At 40.6% G+C, this 20,063-nt stretch overlaps 1 protein-coding gene across 1 annotated transcript in view; it reads left to right on the top strand.

The window, feature by feature from the left end:
- Positions 1–20,063, top strand: part of LOC139473944 (SWI/SNF-related matrix-associated actin-dependent regulator of chromatin subfamily A containing DEAD/H box 1 homolog) — a 30,240-nt gene that overhangs the window by 3,997 nt on the left and 6,180 nt on the right. Inside the window, exons 5-20 of the mRNA XM_071256780.1 lie at positions 1,131–1,248; positions 2,123–2,199; positions 5,319–5,468; positions 5,954–6,168; positions 7,066–7,156; positions 8,080–8,179; positions 9,101–9,239; positions 10,186–10,321; positions 11,605–11,742; positions 11,964–12,056; positions 13,676–13,915; positions 14,970–15,071; positions 16,639–16,734; positions 17,400–17,518; positions 18,184–18,366; positions 19,633–19,742. Coding sequence (XP_071112881.1) covers positions 1,131–1,248; positions 2,123–2,199; positions 5,319–5,468; positions 5,954–6,168; positions 7,066–7,156; positions 8,080–8,179; positions 9,101–9,239; positions 10,186–10,321; positions 11,605–11,742; positions 11,964–12,056; positions 13,676–13,915; positions 14,970–15,071; positions 16,639–16,734; positions 17,400–17,518; positions 18,184–18,366; positions 19,633–19,742 — 2,107 coding nt within the window. The remainder of the gene's footprint in view (positions 1–1,130; positions 1,249–2,122; positions 2,200–5,318; positions 5,469–5,953; positions 6,169–7,065; positions 7,157–8,079; positions 8,180–9,100; positions 9,240–10,185; positions 10,322–11,604; positions 11,743–11,963; positions 12,057–13,675; positions 13,916–14,969; positions 15,072–16,638; positions 16,735–17,399; positions 17,519–18,183; positions 18,367–19,632; positions 19,743–20,063) is intronic.

The following is a 20,063-nucleotide window of genomic DNA, read 5'->3' as shown; positions in this document are numbered from 1 at the left end:
GGAATTCCCCGACAAGCCTAATGAGGTACAGTGTACTCTCGAGGAATTACCCCGACAAGCCTAATGAGCTACAGTGTACTCTGTAGGATTTCCCTGACAAGCCTAATGAGGTGCAGTGTACTCTATAGGAATTCCCCCGACAAGCCTAATGAGCTACAGTGTACTCTGTAGGAATTCCCTGACAAGCCTAATGAGGTACGGTGTACTCTGTAGGAATTCCCCGACAAGCCTGATGAGGTATGGTGTACTCTGTAGGTATTCCCCGACAAGCCTGATGAGGTATGGGAGTACTCTGTAGGAATTCCCTGACACGCCTAATGAGGTATGGTGTACTCTGTAGGAATTCCCCGACAAGCCTAATGAGGTATGGTGTACTCTGTGGGAATTCCCTGACAAGCCTGATGAGGTACAGTGAATACTGTAGGAATTCCCCCGACAAGCCTAATGATGTTCGGTGTATTCTGTAGGAATTCCCCCGACAAGCCTCATGAGGTACAGTGTACACTGTAGGAATTCCCCAACAAACCTAATGAGGTATGGTGTACTCTGTAGGAATTCCCAGACAAGCCTAATGAGGTATGGGTGTACTAGTTGCCACCTGTAGGAATTCCTCAACAAGTCCAAGGAGGTATGGTGTGCTCTGTTGGAATTCCCCAGGAAGTCTAATGAGGTTTGGGTATACACTGTAGGAATTACACAAGCCAAATGACATACGTATGTACTTGTGGTCTCGACCTGTAGATATTCCCAGACAAGCCTAATGAGGTATTTGTCTACTAGTCACCACCCTACAGGGATTCTCAGACTAACCCAATGATGTAAGGGTGTACTTGTCACCACCCTGTAGTGATTCCCCAACAAACCTAATGACATATGGGTGTACTAGTCACCACCTGTAGGAATTCCCCAACATGCCTAATGATGTATGGATGTACTTCCCAAAATATTCCAAATGGCATTATTGATTATGTTTTCAACATCTTCTAGGTTCTAATGCCTGTCAAAGCCTCAACAGTATAGTCAAACCTTTTTAATGACAAAGTAGAGCCTTTCAATGAATATCTTTAGTGGCCCCTTCTTATGTCGATGGATATTTCAGTTTTATATGTGATATGATGATCTTTCTACAGGTGTTACTGAAAGCCCTCGAGGACCACAATTGGTCTGCAGAAGACGCCATGCTCGCTTTGTCATCGCGAACGCAAAATGGGAATGATTCCAAAACCAAGAAAAAGGATAAAAAGAAAGGTTTGATCTTTATTCTTTCATTGAGTTTAATAATGGAATTTTGTTTGATCATTGTTGATTGATCAGTGGTTTCAAATCAGTGTAACATATCTGTTATGAAAACAGCAGAGTTGTCTGAATCACTATGGAAACTGATATTTTAGCTCTTCTTTTGACATTAAAGCAGTCCCTGCTGTATTCTGTAGCCAAAAATATCAAAGTTCTGAAAACTTTTGAGCTGATTTTTCCTGAATTTCATAGTTTTGCACCTGCTTGACTTTTGGCAGTCATTTTTATGATAAACTTATCCACGGTTAGACTAGCTTATAGACGTGAATCAGGAGATCACTAGTGCAGTAAGCAGTAACACCAAAGTCCACCTCACATCATCACGAAATAAATATCAGTTCAGGAGTTAATAACCAGCTTTCAACTAACATGTTAGAATTCTGGAGTGTATTTGACGAATTCTGTGGCAGATAAATGCAAAATTATGCACAAAATGTGATGTTCTGCGAGATAAGTACATTTCTGCACCAAGTGGGAATTTTTGCAAAATATTCCACGACCTCGGAATCCAGCGGGGACTGGAAAAGTACTGTAGACAGAGGCTTTTTAAACAAGCCAACCTAACAATTTTGATGACACTTGTATCACAAACATTCATATAAATTTCAGTTTCTGAAGCCAAGAAAATGATTTGTTATCATGGCAACCCTAATTTTTTACATGTTTAAAATTCAAGTAATTTGAGACAGAGCGTGTATCTTTTTTAGTGTGTTATTTCAAATGTCTTGCCAGATAAGTGTTTTACTGACAAGAGGCGTGTCAACATGGTTAATAACTGTCACCTTGACAATTTATCTTTAGATCTGCTGTTGCTCTTTTCCTACAGTATCCAGAAGGGAGGAAGATCTGTCAGATGAAGACGATGATTATCTCGATGATGGCTGGGACAGTGATGACAGCATGGTGTGTATTCAGGAATAGATCTCCATTCTATAATGCTACATACCCTGGACCCCTTAGCCATCATAGCTTTGTTTTGAGTCCTACTACCCTGGAGTGTCATGACTTTCCACTTTAACTCTTTCTACACCGTAGGCCGGTTATTTATATATTTTTTTGGACCTACCTGTGATATCATTCATTTATTAAATCTATCACAATGTCTAAAATACGTATTCCATTTCAATTTATAATTTTTTATCGATAAATTAAAAAATTATTCACTATTTCCCACGATGTTATTGAAAATAAAATTCTCGGACAGACATTTCAACAACGGGTCCACATCGAACATGTCAAAGAGCAAAATAAAGACGTTCTAAACAACTCTTTAAATATATTATACAAAGTAATAAATAAAATCAACAAAAATATATCTAAAAGTAATCAAACTTACATCTAAGTTATTATTTCCATCTTTTCGTGCGATCGCGTGTAATGTAAGTCAAATGACATCTCGGCTTTCGTCGGCTCGGACACGATGTTTAATGCAAAAATATATGCATGAAAAATCTTTGTCACAGCTCGTAACCTAGCACGATACATTCATGAAGTTTTATATTTTTAATATATGTCTTCATTTCCTGCTTAAAACATTCAGAATAACACGATTTAACAAAAATCTTTTGCCAACTTCTGAAATTTATCAAACACGAGTTTGGTATCACAGCTGTAATTTGATTGGATGCATTAGGTCATGTGCTCAAAATTGACCAATCACGAAACATGTAGCAGATTTCGGCAAGAAAGCGTCATTAGAAACCAATTTTTATCAAAAAAAAACCCAGGCGATGTTACAAGCGTGTAGATGAAGGAATAAGCTTTCTAGCGATGTGTCATATGCCATTCTTCGACGAACCTGTTATTCATACGCAGCCTCGAAAACGGGGGTAATTCTTCATGTTACTGAGCGGACAGCCGCTGTTATCGGGAAATGGGTGATGACAGAAACTATTTATAATTCTTTTTGAAATGACTTTCCAATAACGTAAACAAAAATAAAACAGAAATAGGTAAGTGGATTTTATGAAATCTTAATATTTGCTGAAAACCGTCAAGTTTTCGCTGCCTTGGTCCTTAATCTGGATGTTAACAACATGTTAGCTTACATTTTTTATTTACAACGGACTTAATGAAGTTGTAAATGAATTATTTTAAATAATGTGAAAAACATAACTTTCATATTTATAAACCATAGGATCAGCCCTTTCAAATGGTGTATAACATGTAGTAGCAAATATATTTTACAAGCAGATATTTTCTTTGATAAATGTTGGCTTCATCTATCACACAAGAGTCTCTGGGAACTCGGGGTCCCAGCAGTAACCACTTCTGGTTGACTGGTGCTGAAAGAGTTAACATGACTGTCTACTTTGACACGACTGTCTACTTTGACACGACTGTCCACTTTAACATGACTGTCTACTTTGACATGACTGTCCACTTTGACACGACTGTCTACTTTAATGTGACTGTCTACTTTGACATGACTGTCCACATTGACATGACTGTCCACTATGATATGACTGTCTACTTTGACATGACTGTCTACTTTGACATGACTGACCACTTTGACATGACTGTCTACTTTGACATGACTGCCCACTTTGACACAACTGTCTGCTTTGACATGACTGTCCACTTTGACACGACTGTCCACTTTTATGTGACTGTCTACTTTGACATGACTGTCTCCTTTGACATGACTGACCACTTTGACATTACTGTCTACTTTGACATGACTGTCTACTTTCACATGACTGTCTACTTTCACATGACTGTATAGTTTGACACAACTGTCCAGTTGATTGTTCACTTGACATGACTGTCCACTTTAACATGACTGTCCGCTTTAACATGACTGTCCACTTTAACATGACTGTCCACTTTGACATGACTGTCCAGTTTGACATGACTGTCCAGTTTGATATGACTGACCACTTTGAAATGACTGTCTACTTTAACATGACTGTCCAGTTTGACATGTCTGACATCTTTGACATGACTGTCTACTTTAACATGACTGTCTACTTTGACATTACTGTCTACTTTGACACGACTGTCCACTATGATATGACTGTCCACTTTAACATGACTGTCTACTTTGACATGACTGTCTACTTTGACATGACAGACCACTTTAACATGACTGTCCACTTCAACATGACTGTCCACTTTAACATGACTGTCCAGTTTGACATGACTGACCACTTTGACATGACTGTCCACTTTAACATGACTGTCCAGTTTGACATGACTGACCACTTTGACATGACTGTCAACTTGATTGTCCACTTTGACATGACTGACCACTTTGACATGACTGTCCACTTGATTGTCCACTTTGACATGACTGTCTGCTTTCACATGACTTTCTACTTTGACATGACTGTCTACTTTAACATGACTTTCTACTTTAACATGACTGACCACTTTGACATGACTGTCCACTTTAACATGACTGTCCAGTTTGACATGACTGACCACTTTGACATGACTGTCCACTTGATTGTCCACTTTGACATGACTGTCCACTTTGACATGACTGTCTGCTTTCACATGACTTTCTACTTTGACATGACTGTCTGCTTTCACATGACTTTCTACTTTAACATGACTGACCACTTTAACATGATTGTTCATTTTGACATGACTGTCTACTTTTACATGACTGTCCACTTTGACATGACTGTCCACTTTGACATGAGTGTCCACTTTGACTTGACTGGCCACTTTTACATGACTGTTCATTTTGACATGACTGTCCACTTTGACATGACTGACCACTTTGACATGACTGTCCACTTTGACATGACTGTCCACTTTTACATGACTGTTCATTTTGACATGACTGACCTCTTTGACATGACTGTCCACTTGATTGTCCACTTTGACATGACTGTCCACTTGACTGTCCACTTTGACATGACTGTCCACTTTGACATGACTGTCTACTTAAACATGACTGTCCACTTTGACATGACTGTCTACTTAAACACGACTGTCCACTTGACAGTCTACTTTGACATGACTGTCCACTTTGACATGACTGTCTACTTTGACATGACTATCTGTTGTTGCAGGAGGAGGAGGAAGCAATGGGCCAGACTGAGATGATCCTGTCATTCTTCGAGGAGGCCACAGTGGAAGAGCTGACGACTGTCCCGGGATGTTCCCGGAAGAAGGCGGAGCTGATCGTCACACAACGGCCATTCAGCAGCTGGGACAGTCTGGTATGCCAGTAACATATCAGTTATCTGAAGAGAGGCTTTTCCTGGAATTGGGACAAAACAGGCCCCAAATGTCAAAGAGTTGTTTCATGCTACGGTTGTAAGGCTGGAATATTGCTAAGTGCCGCGTCAAACAACAAACAAGTAAACAAGCAAAATATAATGATATTTCTTTTAAAGTTATGTTAAAGCATTGTAGATAAATAATCAGTGGCAGATTCCTGTTGTTACTCTGTTGCTTGTGTATCTGCTAAATAATTTAGAAAAGTGAGTAAAAGCTGATCTCATTTTCTGTCCTCTTTTAAAACTAGGCCAGTAATATCCAGTAACTTTAAACCTACCTGATGGTAAGCATGAATGGCTTCACAGGGTCTAAATAAGCAAGGTTTCTCTGTAATAGGAAAAGAGTATTTGTGTAGAATTACTTGGACACATAGTGTAGAAGATGATGATGCAATGAATAAAAGATAGGATTGTATGATCTACAGGTGCAGAAGTTTGAGTCGACCAAGTCCCTGTCCTACAACCTGATCAGTGGCTGCAAGGAGACCATCCATGTCCGAACTATCGTCACAAAACTGATGAAGAGATGTGAGAAGATTGCGGAGGAGATGGAGTCTGTTGTGTCCAGCTTGACCGACCCTTCTGCCACCGGGGTCGAGACAGACAGAATCACCAAACAGCCCGATCTCCTCAGTAAAACGTAAGGCATGGGATGATGGTCTTGTGTCAGCAGTGATAAATTGTAGCTGGTTCTCTGTTGCCGTGACTATACTTTGTTTGTAGGTTTGTAGGCACCATAGCCATGCCTGTAGGATTCACCGGAGTGTTAATTTCTGAGACCCTTGTCACTTTGTGCTTTCCTCCCGCATGGAGCTGACACACAGTGATATAACTGGAATACTGTTAAATGCGACATTAAACCCAACTCACGCACACACACGGGGCCACTCACTCACTCACTCACTCACTCACTCACTCACTCACTCACTCACTCACTCACTCACTCACTCACTCACTCACTCACTCACTCACTCACTCACTCACTCACTCACTCAACAACCCACCCACCCACCCACCCACCCACCCACCCACTCACTCACTCACTCACTCACTCACTCACTCACTCACTCACTCACTCACTCACTCACTCACTCACTCACTCAACAACCCACCCACCCACCCACCCACCCACTGTTAGCTGAGCGACATTAGGGGCCTGTTTGTATGAGGTGAAGGAAGTTTATGTGCACAGTTGTGTTAGCTTGTCCTGTTGGTCTGGGTTATAATAGATCCATGTTAGCTTGTCCTGTTGGTCTGGGTTATAATAGATCCATGTTAGCTTGTCCTGTTGGTCTGGGTTATAATAGATCCATGTTAGCTTGTCCTGTTGGTCTGGGTTATAATAGATCCATTCGCCCCACACTTGTCATGATTCACGTTGGTATCAAGCAAATGTGTAGAACAGGCTGATGGCAGCTCTGAATTTGAATTGTCTGGTTTTTGGAATGCTAAACATCGCACAGCATCTTGTAAAGATACATGTTGATCTGCCAAGTTTCTGAAGTGATTTGGTTGCCATGACAATGAATGTTTACAGGTTTGAACTGAAGCCGTATCAGATGATCGGACTGAACTGGCTACGTATCATGCATTCTCAAGAACTGAATGGGATCCTTGCTGATGAAATGGTGAGCGAATACTTCTTTAGGAGATATTACCTAATACTTACTTCGTCATGACCATGCTGATTGAACTTGAGATGTTTTGATGTAGATTCCAATACTTTCTATGAACCAGGGGTACTTTTGTAACACATGCTTGATAACAGTGTTAGAATCTACATGTTGCTTCAGTTATATGATTGAAGTGGATCCATACCATTGTCTCATTCATATCCAACTTCAAAGTGTCATGACCGCCTCCGTGGTCGAATTGTAGATCGTCCGCCCGGAGAGCGGAAGGTCCGGGGTTCGATCCCCAGCCGCGTCATACCAAAAGACTTTAAAAGATGGTACTTGTTGTTACCCTGTCTGGCGCTCGGCATTAAGGGGCTAAAACAAGGACTGTTCAGCTCGGAGTCAGTATACTGTGTCTGAGTGTGGTATTCATGTTAAACTGCGGCATGGTATCTCAGTGTGCTAGCACTATAAATCGGCATCAGTCCGGACTAGTACAAGCAGCCACACACAAACATACACGTGCATGCACGTTGCTATATAAGTGCAATAATTTGGACGCGACGTTAAACCCCATTTCACCTCACCTCAAAGTGTTACTGAAAGATTGTGGGTAAAATATATTTGATTTGTCTTCATCATGCTTATAATCATGGTTGAAATTATTCATTCATGTTGATCCTCAGTATAAACAGATAAAAGAAATCATCCTTTAATTTCTAGAATAAAACTAGATGTAAAGCAAAGACATTTCAAAAATCAGATGAATATCAGATGCACTATCTATGATATTGTAGTATCCAGTGTTATCAACTTTGCTTTGAACGACTTTTGATTCTAAGTTCCTCATCCTGCCACTCATGGCCAAACTGCTGATTCAGCGATTAGATTTCAACAGGTAACAGGGATGTTATAGAATGTGTTTGTATTTGCAGGGTTTAGGGAAGACCATTCAGGCTATTGCATTCCTCACCCATCTCATAGAGCAGGGTGACACTGGACCCCATGTCATCATCGTACCTTCATCAACAATAGGTGAGATACAGATAGCAGTCCACGCAGATAATGATGTGATCACAGATATTTACTCACCTGATATAGGTGTCCTAGTCATCTGCGGCACACCTGAAATTCATCCTTGATCAGTGGCAGGATTCCCCTGGTGTAATGCTTGATTCAGCCTGATTATCAATATATTACACATTATATTTGTACAAACGGTACAGTATTGATGTTTATATATGCACGCTGATGACAGTATTGTACTTAACTTCAGAATATTTGGAAAAAAGAAAATTTAGATTTTATGTAACTTTGCCATAGATGACTATCAGCTGGACAAATTAACAAAAAGTTATATTCATTTTTGGTAGGTTTAAGGTACAAACTTTACATTTTCTAACTTTACAAGGAATATTATGATGTCAACCTGCTCATGGGGTTTCACCATGCAAGCTTGCAAACATGTACATGCTTCCTGTGAAAGTCGACTCTGCTTGATGTAAGAGGCGACTAAAGGGATCAGGTGGTCAGGCTCACTGACTTGGTTGATGCATGTCATTGTATCCTAATGGCGTAGGCTCATTATTAATATCGTGACTGTCTAGAATATTCAGTCTGTATGGTTCTTGTCCCTTGGACAAGCCAGGCACCTTGGAGATTGAATCCTGGTTCGTCCCGATTATGTTTCTAGGTTTGTCAGCACCATACCTGTGCTCGTGGGTTTCACCAACATGGTTAGCACCTGAGATCTGCATTACTTCTGACTTTAAGACCCTCCACATTAAGCTGACATGCCCTGATATAACTGGCAACGTGTTCAAAGCTGCGTTAAACCAAACTCACTCAATCACTCACTCAAACAGTGTTGACCCATTTCACTTCGTCTTAGCCTGGGTGTGTTAATGAATGATCATTCCTGAAACATGAAAAGGCTCTTCACACGCGATGTTTCAGATAACTGGTTACGCGAGGCCAGGAACTGGTGCCCATCAATGAAGGTCATCATGTACTATGGCAGTCAGGATGAACGCCGACTAGTCCGGCATCGGATTCTCATGGATGGAAAGAGAAACTTCAATGTTTTACTCACAACGTAAGTTAAGGAAGTCTATTTCTCTTTGACAGTCGTCACGATATGGCTGAAATTATGCCGATGTGACATAAATTTAACTCACTCTCTCTGACAGAGTTATCTGCTACGTGAGTATGTTGAGGGCTTTGATCCTTGTCCAAGTAGCTGTGAAGAGTACATTTCTTCTCAGCTTCTGTAGGTCAGGGATTCATAACAAATGTTGTATGTTTCAATAACCTTGTTACAGTTTCATATAAAGGAGTTTAATATACTCAACCACTGCCTGTAACATCTAACTATACAAGCTTTACGGTCACAGATACGTCCCTCAGGGACTGGCTCCTGTGCTGGAACCAAAGGGAAGTAACTCTTATCTGAAGTTGTTATACTCCTTGCTAACCAACACACACAGCATGTTTGTAACTCACATATTATATATATTTTCTTTATGACTAATTGCAACTATTCAAACTATCGATAGTTATTCATACTATCAATGATATGGGCAATTTTAGATTACTATTGATATTCATGTAGTACTATCGTAGGGCAAACAAATGCAGTACACTGATAGTTTGATATATATCGTTACGCTCCTGTTGCACAGACATAATGATGTCTTCATAGTTAGTAAAAATAAAGGAGGGCACGGGTGACTCAGTCGTCTAAGGCACCGCGATTCGTTGTGTGCAGAATTGCGTCCCTTGGGCACGCCAGAAACCTATGATTGTGGGTTCGAATCCTTGATCGCCCCAACTATGTTTCTAGGTTTGTCAGCACCATACCCATGCTCGTGGGTTTCACCATGTGGTAAACGTCTGAGACCTGCATCACTTCAGCTTTTCCTCCCACATTAAGCTGACATGCCGTGATATGACTGGAATACTGTTAAAAGCGGCGTTAAATGCAACTCACTCGTAACATTAAGCATAACAGTTTTGTGTAGCAGAGTGTTACTTGTCTCTAGGTACACGATAGCCACAGGGTCGGTGGAAGACCGGTCTCTCTTCAAGAAATGTAACTTCCACTACGCTGTGTTTGATGAAGGGCACATGCTGAAGAACATGGCCTCTCTACGCTTCCAGAATCTGATGAAGATAAGGGTGTGTATAGTGCTGGAGAGACTGCTGGTTAGGTTATCCATGTCCAAGTGCAGCCCAGGATCAATACTGACAGAAACTACTTTACAGGGCTCAAATTAATTAACTTGATTTAACTTGTTGACATGAAAACCATGTTGCACCAGACAAAACCAGGTTGCGCCAAACAAATCATGTTGCACCAGACCAAACCAGGTTGCACCAGACCAAACCAGGTTGCGCCAAACAAATCATGTTGCACCAGACCAAACCAGGTTGCACCAGAAAAAACCATGTTGCACAAGCAAAAACCATGTTGCACCAGTCAAAAAAATGTTGCACCAGACAAAACCATGTTGCACCAGACAAAACCAGGTTGCACAATCAAAACCATGTTGCACCAGATGAAACCATGTTGCACCAGACAAAACCAGGTTGCACCAGACGACACCATGTTGCACCAAACGACACCATGTTGCTCAAGCAAAACCATGTTGCACCAGACTAAACCAGGTTGCACCAGACGAAACCAGGTTGCACCAGACAAAATCAGGTTGCACCCTGTTCTCTTAAATTTATCAAAGTGGAAACATAGGCTGGTGTGCAGCCACTGTCACAATTAACTTATGATGTATTGTAATACCTAATAGGAACACATGCACCTAATCTTGAATTACCCAGTTTTGATGACGTTAAGCCCAAGAAAGTATGACAAATTGTACATAACACAGGGATTAGTGATGTAGTATGGTAAATATACTTTGGAGGTAGTAAGTGTGTTCAAAGATAAATTTTGTGTGTGGACAAATAAGAGTTAGTCATACACGATTGAACATTTTTGACATGCACTTGGTGCTTGTTGACATAAACATTAGGTTGCATTTTTCAATAATAGATTGTACTCGTGCACAGTTTATGTAGTTAAATTGAGCCCTGTATTACTTGGGAAATATTTATGTCGTTGGTTTCTCATTATTTCACTGTACGCTTTAGCATGCTGATTATTGCATTTCAGGAAAACATATTTTATGTTGATGTCAGGCAGTGTGAGGTGTTTAGTGTCAAAAGTGGGATATCCAAAACCTTATATTGTCTCTTCATGGGAGGTTTCTATTTGCCACTTAATTGGGTCAGATAGATAACTCTTTTCTGTTGTGAATGAAGGATACCACACATTTTTGATCCAGGAAAAGTGATATTGCAAAGCGGAAAATCTTGTACATAACAGTTGAATCTATAAACTCACATGTTAAAATACATGACAGAACATTCAAACTGTATGCACTATCAAGTATTCTTTCCCGTAGGCTGAACGCCGCCTCTTGCTGACCGGAACCCCACTGCAGAACAACCTGGTAGAACTCATGTCATTGCTCTGTTTTGTCATGCCAGAGCTCTTTATTGGAAAAACAGAACCATTGAAAAGGATTTTTGCTATGATCAGTGTAAGTGAAAGATCAGAGTTCAACATATTGCATGGTTTTCCTGTACTTCCTGAGGCAACACATTTTTATTTTAGTACTGTAGATTTTGTTTCAAACTAATTCTTTTGAGATTATTGCAAAAACTAAATGAATTTATTTTCACTTAGTGGTGCAGTTGCTTATTGTAATTGAACAACAAGAACACAAGTAAGGGCTGTTTGCTGACATTTGTTGTTTTGCAGAGAGATGACAGTCAGGGGCGTTACGAGAAGACTAGAATAGCACAAGCCAAGAGGATCATGAAGCCTTTTCTACTGAGAAGACTCAAAAGTGAAGTATGTTGTATTTTTTTGGTTGTTACATGATTTGATAGTACTTGGTCCTGATTGGTCAGTCAGTTTCAAATGACAATAAACACCTCTGATTGTAACAGTCTAGTTGACACTGTCATCACCTTGGAACCTGTTAAGATACCATGCTGCAGCTTAAGCATAAATACCCCACTCAGACACAGATTACTTACTCTGAGCTGGTAACATCTTAAGCATCCTTTTGGTAAGACACTGCCATGGATCGAACCCCGGACCTTCTACTCTCCAGGCAGACACTCTACCACTAGATCACGGAAGTGGTCTGTGGTATATTATGATATGATGATCGATCAGTTGTATAATATGATGGTGTGAATAATAATGTGATGTATATTGTGATGGTCTGATGTATAATCGTGATGATGGTCTAATGTATATTATGATGACATATATTGTGATAATCTGATGCAGAGTTCGAAATAAGTGTATTATTATGACTGACTGTGTTATGGTTCACTGTATAATTTGACTGGATTGTGATGGACTGTATTATGTTTGACTATGTTGTGATGGACTGAATTGTGATTGACTGTATTATGATGCACTGCATTTGATTGACTGTATTGTGATTGACTGCATGATGATTGATTGATTGTGAGGGATTGTTATAATTGACTGCATTGTGATGGACTGTATTATGATTGACTGTATTACGATGGATTGTATTGTGACTGACTGCATTGTGATGGACTGTATTATGATTGACTGCATTGTGATGGACTGTATTATGATTGACTGCATTGGGATTGGCTGTATTATGATTAACTGTATTGTGATGGACTATATTGTGACTGACTGCATTGTGATGGACTGTATTATGATTGACTGTATTGCGATGGACGGTATTATGATTGACTGTATTATGATACACTGTATTGTGATTGACTGTATTATGATGCTCTGGTTTATTACTGACCGTATTATGATGGACTGTATTATAATGCACTGTTTTATTAGTGACCGTATTATGATGGCCTGTATTGTTATGGACTGTATTATGATGGACTGTATTGTGATTGACTGTGTTGTGATTGACTGTATTATTATGCACTGTATTATGATTGACTGTATTGTGATTGACTGTATTGTGATTGACTGTATTATGATGGACTGTATTGTGATGGACTGTATTGTGATGGACTGTGTTATGATGGACTGTATTGTGATGTACTGTGTTGTGATTGACTGTATTATGATGTACTGTATTATGGTTGACTGTATTGTAATCATTTTGAATATGATGGACTGTATTATGATTGACCTTATTTTCATGGACTGTGTTATGATGGACTGTATTGTGATGGACTGTGTTGTGATTGACTGTATTATGATGTACTGTATTATGGTTGACTGTATTGTAATCATTTTGAATATGATGGACTGTATTGTGATTGGCTGCTTTATGACTGTGTATTATATTTAGTATGGTATTGCTATATGTTATCACAATTCAGACTGGTAGACTTGCTTGGTTGATGTCTATCGCTGTTGTATTATGATGGACTGTGCATTATGACGACCTTATGTTATGATGGACTTTGTGGTGATGGACTGTGTGGTGATGGACTGTATGTTATGTGCAGGTTTTGAAGCAGCTGCCCGCCAAGACAGAGGAGGTAGTCCGGTGTCCGATGATCCCCGACCAGCAGGAGCTGTATGAGTCACTGATTGGCCAATATGCCCGCCAGATGGACAACAGTGACAGTCCAAATGGTGGCATGTCCATGTTCATGCAGCTCCGCAAGGTGGCCAACCATCCACTGCTGGTGCGCAACCACTACACAGACGAAAAGCTTATAGCCATGTCCAAACAGATTGCCAAGGTGGGTACCATACCATCACTTACAGCCATGTCTAAACAGATTGCCAAGGTAGGTACCATGCCATAGCTTATAGCCATGTCCAAACAGATTGCCAAGGTGGGTACCATGCCATAGCTTATAGCCATGTCCAAACAGATTGCCAAGGTGGGTACCATGCCATAGCTTATAGCCATGTCCAAACAGATTGCCAAGGTGGGTACCATACAATCACTTACAGCCATGTCCAAACAGATTGCCAAGGTGGGTCAGATGCCATAGCTTATAGCCATGTCCAAACAGATTGCCAAGGTGGGTACCATGCCATAGCTTATAGCCATGTCCAAACAGATTGCCAAGGTGGGTACCATGCCATAGCTTATAGCCATGTCCAAACAGATTGCCAAGGTGGGTACCATGCCATAGCTTATAGCCATGTCCAAACAGATTGCCAAGGTGGGTACCATACAATCACTTACAGCCATGTCCAAACAGATTGCCAAGGTGGGTCAGATGCCATAGCTTATAGCCATGTCCAAACAGATTGCCAAGGTGGGTACCATGCCATAGCTTATAGCCATGTCCAAACAGATTGCCAAGGTGGGTACCATGCCATAGCTTATAGCCATGTCCAAACAGATTGCCAAGGTGGGTACCATGCCATAGCTTATAGCCATGTCCAAACAGATTGCCAAGGTGGATATCATACCAAAGCTTATAGCCATGTCCAAACAGATTGCCAAGGTGGGTATCATACCAAAGCTTATAGCCATGTCAAACCGATTGCAGAGGTGGGTATCATACCATAGCAGAGAGTAATGTCCAAACAGATTGCCAAGGTGGGTCTTGTAACATAGGTCACCAGCAGTCTATGTTTGTCCAAAAAGGCAAGTTATCAGATCAGGTGGTCAGATTCAGTGACTTGGGTTGATGATATGTCATCTTACCCTGACAGATTAGAACATTGCTCCATAGTTGATTATTTACAGGCTGTCATCATGTATCTGGAATAGTGCTGAGTGCGGCGCTAAACAACAAACAATTTGTGTTGATGATACTCATGGTGTTTCTGTTACAGGAACCCTCCCACAGAGACCGAGGAGCTCTGCCCCACCTTATACAGGAAGACATGGCTGTACTGAACGACTTTGATATAAATAATCTCTGTCAACAATACAAGGTGAGTCTTGGGAATACACGTCTCAGCAGTGATCATGATACCATGGAAATAGCTTATTCAGAGGATCTCATCTGACAAGTGGACAAGTGTTACAGGGCGATATATATACTTGACTGCAGCATTTGGTAACATGACAAACACATGGAACATTTTGAACATGTGAACCTGCTTAATGCACTGTAGAGTGCACAAAATAATGTTGGATATTATCAATCTTTATGAAGAGGAAGGGAGCAACTTTTCTAAAATATGGCTGCTTATCATCTAGCCTTCGCGTAATGACATTCACGAAGTTAGAAGATGTATCAAAAGTATTCTTTTTGTTTGGCACACTTACTTTCCAAAGGGCACACTGCAACATCTTTATGAGTGCCCTGTGCCACACTTGAAATAATATGCATGGCCAAGTTGGAAGGGGAAGCGAAACCCTGGGATCGAAGGAGCTTATCCATGTGCAGAGTTGCATCCCTTAGTCATGCCAGGATCTGCTGGTTTTGCGTTCCCGATTCACCCTGATTATGACCCTTGTCTAATAGTGCTGTATTCATGGCTGTTGGTTTCACTGAATACACTTATCTTTTGATTATGTCTGTTTAATAATTTTGTTGATACTTATTAATGAATCCCTATCTAGTTACTTTTGATATGTTATCATGCCTCTTATGCTTGGGATATGCATTACATATCAGCTGAAAAGGTGCCTTAGCTTTTTTACGTTTCCCTGAAAAGAAGTTTAGTGTTCGTTTCAGGGTCATAACTTGAAAAACGTTCAACGTATTTCAATGAAACTTGGCATATGTATTACTCATCAGCTGAACTGGTGCCTTTTGCTATTTTCATTGTTTTTAACTTGTTGTGTTTCCATGGAAACAATTTGGACAAAGTCTCAAACAAGTAGGGGGCACGGGTGGCCGAGTCGTCTAAGGCGCCGCGATCCGATGTGCAGATTCGCCAGAAACCTATTATTGTTGGTTCGAATCCCGGTTCGCCTCGATTATGTTTCTAGGTTTGTCAGCACCATACCCATGCTCTTGGGTTTCACCGAAGTGGTAAACGTCTGAGACTTGCATTACTTCGGGCTTTCCTCCCACATTAAGCTGACACACCGTGATAAAACTGGAATACTGTTGAAAGTGGCGTTAAACACAACTCACTCACGCACTCACTCACTCACTCACTCACTCACTCACTCACTCACTCACTCACTCACTCACTCACTCACTCACTCACTCACACACTCACTCACTCACTCACTCACTCACTCACTCACTCACTCACTCACTCACTCACTCACTCACTCACTCACTCACTCACTCACTCACTCACTCAAGTAGCATTTGTTTCCCGCCAAATCTCTACAGTTAATGAAACCATTATCTTTCCAGTCAACAACAACTTGAACTAATGTATACAAAACTAGGAGGGGGGAGACATATGTTTTTGAGTATAAACACATTCTTGTTCTTGCATGAGTTTCTTTGGCATGGTATGATATGGTATTGTGTTATGCTTCAGTGTGATTATACACCAGATGCTATATTGCAATATGGAATATTTATCATTGCAGAAATATATAGGTTCCTTTGCATTAGACATCAATCTGATCAGTGAGTCTGGGAAGTTCCGGATGCTGGACGACCTGCTGGAGAAGTATGAGAATCAGGTAACAGTACATCTTTAGCCAGTAGCCTCCCTTATTCATAGTTTAATGACATATTTCATGATTAATAATTAATAGCCATGGATTTGGTGATTTTAGGAGATCACATGAATCAAGGTGAAGGTCTATTCTTGTGGGTGGTTCGTCCCCATGGAGATTTCGGGTTAGATTTGGTCTGCAGCAACCTATGCTGGTCCTGAGACTTTTTTTAGAGGTGACCAAATAGAACAGGTGTTCAGATTTAATGACTTGGTTAATAGTGTGTCTTCATACCCTGACAGCCTGGATTGTTGCTTACCATATCGAATACTGGATTACCTAGTACAGACTGTGTCGAAACTTCATGGCTTCAGAGCATCAATAAATGTTCTCTCGTTTTGCCTAGTTTGCGTTACCATCATTGCCTTGATAATCCACAGATATGGGGAAAACTGCTTTTGTTGAGGTCTCACTAGGTATAGGTGGTAAGAAGTAGGCCGAATGACGTCATGAATGATGGTTTGTTATGTATTAATTCACCACTGTGATCATGACAATAGACAAAATATACATGGTTTCAATGCTAAAATGGTGGGATTTTAGTATATAGAAGGAACAGATTACTGTCCTCGTGTCTGTCAGATGCCAGTTGGTGACTCGTGTGTAGTAGTCTCTACTTGTGTTTGCAGGGTGACCGAGTGTTATTGTTTAGTCAGTTTGTGATGATGCTGGACATCATGGTGCCCTACCTGAAGGAGAAGGGGATACGGTTCCTGAGACTAGATGGAGGTACACCAGTTCCCGAGAGGTGAGTTAACACACAAAGATTATCCTATACTCTTCCTCCAATTCTCTGTCATGCTTTATGATCGTATTTGATGTTCACCATGTTCAAGGCAAACTGGGTCTTGTCATAACCAGTGAAATTGGAAGACATTTTGTAATTTGATTATTGATAGAGCGAGAGGGAGGGAGGGAAGACCTTTCACAGTGGAGGGCAACCTAACACCGGTCACTGAAATCTGTGGATGTCCTGCACTTGATATAGAACTGAGTCCATCTCAGACTTATACCGTCAAGCTTTGTTTGGTGTGCCCGAAGCCTGTGGTTATGGGTTTGAATCCCTGATTTACCCTGATGATGTTTCAAATTTGTCAGCACCATACCTTTGGACATGGGTTTCACCAAAGTGGTAAATGTCTAAGATGATCAAGACTTCAGGCTTTTCCTCTAACATGAAGCTGACACTGTGTGGTGTAACAGATATACTCCATTTTTTAATTGCAGCAGACGGGGCTGTACGTCATCTCCTGATGACTCTTGTTTCAGCTCATTTGGCATCTCTGCAATCAATCTCAAATCTTGAACTCGATATGTAACTACGTTTCACTTGGTACATGATTGCTAGGGACGATTTCACAAGATGATTTCACAAGATGATTTCACAAGTTGTCATATGGATTGGACTTGCAGACAAAAGTTGATAGACGAGTTTAACAACGACCCTGAGATCATGGTGTTCCTGCTGTCGACACGGGCGGGCGGACTTGGCATCAACCTGACGGCAGCCAACGTGGTTATACTACACGATATAGACTTTAACCCTTACAATGACAAGCAGGCAGAGGATAGATGTCACAGGCTGGGACAGACGAGGTAAAACGACACACGTCACAGAGAGGAGGATATGTTTGCTTTTTCTAGACAAGAAATTAGCATTTAAAACAAATAAATATACTTTATTATTATTTTGGTATTTTTCATTTTGATTGACTTTGGTGTCAGAGATTGTGGTTTAAGGGACAGATAATTCACTTGTGTGTGTATGAAATGAATATTTTAAAGTCTGAAGGTCTATCTCTTTATAAATTTGTTAGATTCTTTCTGTTTTCATTAATTAACGATTTGTTATCATGAACATGATGCAGTATATAAAGCTTCCAGGGTAGAATAGGTCTTCAGCAACCCATGCTTGCCGTAAAAGGCGTCTATGCTTGTCGTAAGAGGAAACTAACTGGATCAGGTAGTCAGGCTTGCTGACATGGTTGATGCATGTCATCGTATCCCAATTGCGTGGATCGATACTCATGGTGTCAATCACTTGATTGTTTTTGTCTTGATCATTTGCTGACTGCTGTCATAAAACTGGAATATTTCTGAGTGCGTTTTTTACAACAAATAAACAAACAAATTAAAGCTTCTGTTACTATTATTATCAGTAGTTTCAGATGGTATGTTATAATAATGGTATAATGAAATATTAGGGTTCTTTTGGAATCACATTTCTAATTGTTCAGTCAAGTCTCATTGAGACTCACTGCCACCATTCTCAGTTATGTTGTTGGGCATCTGTGAATCACTAAATTGTCCCAGAAAAATAGTCATCTACTGTATCTAGGACAGCCAAAGGTGCATTTTGTAATGTATTTAAGAAGTTTCAACTCATTATTTCACTCACTCATTGGCTCTAAGGGTTGTATCAATTACAGGAATGGGTATCTGTTTTACACTTTGTCCTTCTTGTGATTCATCTATTCTTGCCCATTTTGTTGACGTTGAAGCAGAAAAAGAGCATAATGTCTAATATGTCACTCATTTGTGTCTATTGAGGTAGTGAATAGATTTGTTTTGTTTGTTTGTTGTTTAACACCGCACTCAGCAATATTCCAGCCATATGACGGCGGTCTGTAAGTAATCGTGTCTGGACCAGACAATCCAGTGATTTACATCATGAACATTGGTCCACGCAATTGGGATCGATGACATGCATCGACCAAGTCAGCTAGCCTGACCACCCGATCCCGTTAGTTGCCTCTTACAGCAAGCTTGGGTTGTTGAAGACCTATTCTACCCCGGATCTTCATGGGTATTGAATAGGTAGTGAATAGACAGAGAAATTGAACAGCCATGTTGTCGTTACAGGAGCGTGAAGATTGTGCGCCTGTTGTGTCGGGACACCGTGGAGGAGGGCATGTTCCGATGTGCCCAGGAGAAACTCAAGCTGGAGAGAGACGTCACCAAGTCAGATAAAGGTAAATACAAGCTGGACCTCTTCATAGTAGTAAGGAGATGGGCTAGCCTAGTGGGTAAAGCATTCGCTTGTCACGCCGAAAGCCTAGGTTTGATTCCCACATGGGTACAAAGTGTGAAGCCCATTTCTGGTGTCCCCAGCAGTGATATTGTTGGAATAGTTGTATGTCAAAGCCAAAGCTCTGGGCTTCCAATATTTATTCATTCAGGAAGGATAATCCATAATTCTTTGTGGTTTATATGTTACTCTGTGAGTTATCCACTGTGCAGAGATGAGTTGCCCACTCACCTATGCTAGGATGCTCTTGTTGGTTCGAATCCCA

This window comes from Haliotis cracherodii, unplaced genomic scaffold, assembly GCF_022045235.1.
Source record: "Haliotis cracherodii isolate W230 unplaced genomic scaffold, xgHalCrac1.p SCAF_3, whole genome shotgun sequence".
Lineage (NCBI taxonomy): Eukaryota > Metazoa > Mollusca > Gastropoda > Lepetellida > Haliotidae > Haliotis > Haliotis cracherodii.
This window is presented reverse-complemented; position numbering and strand designations above follow the sequence as displayed.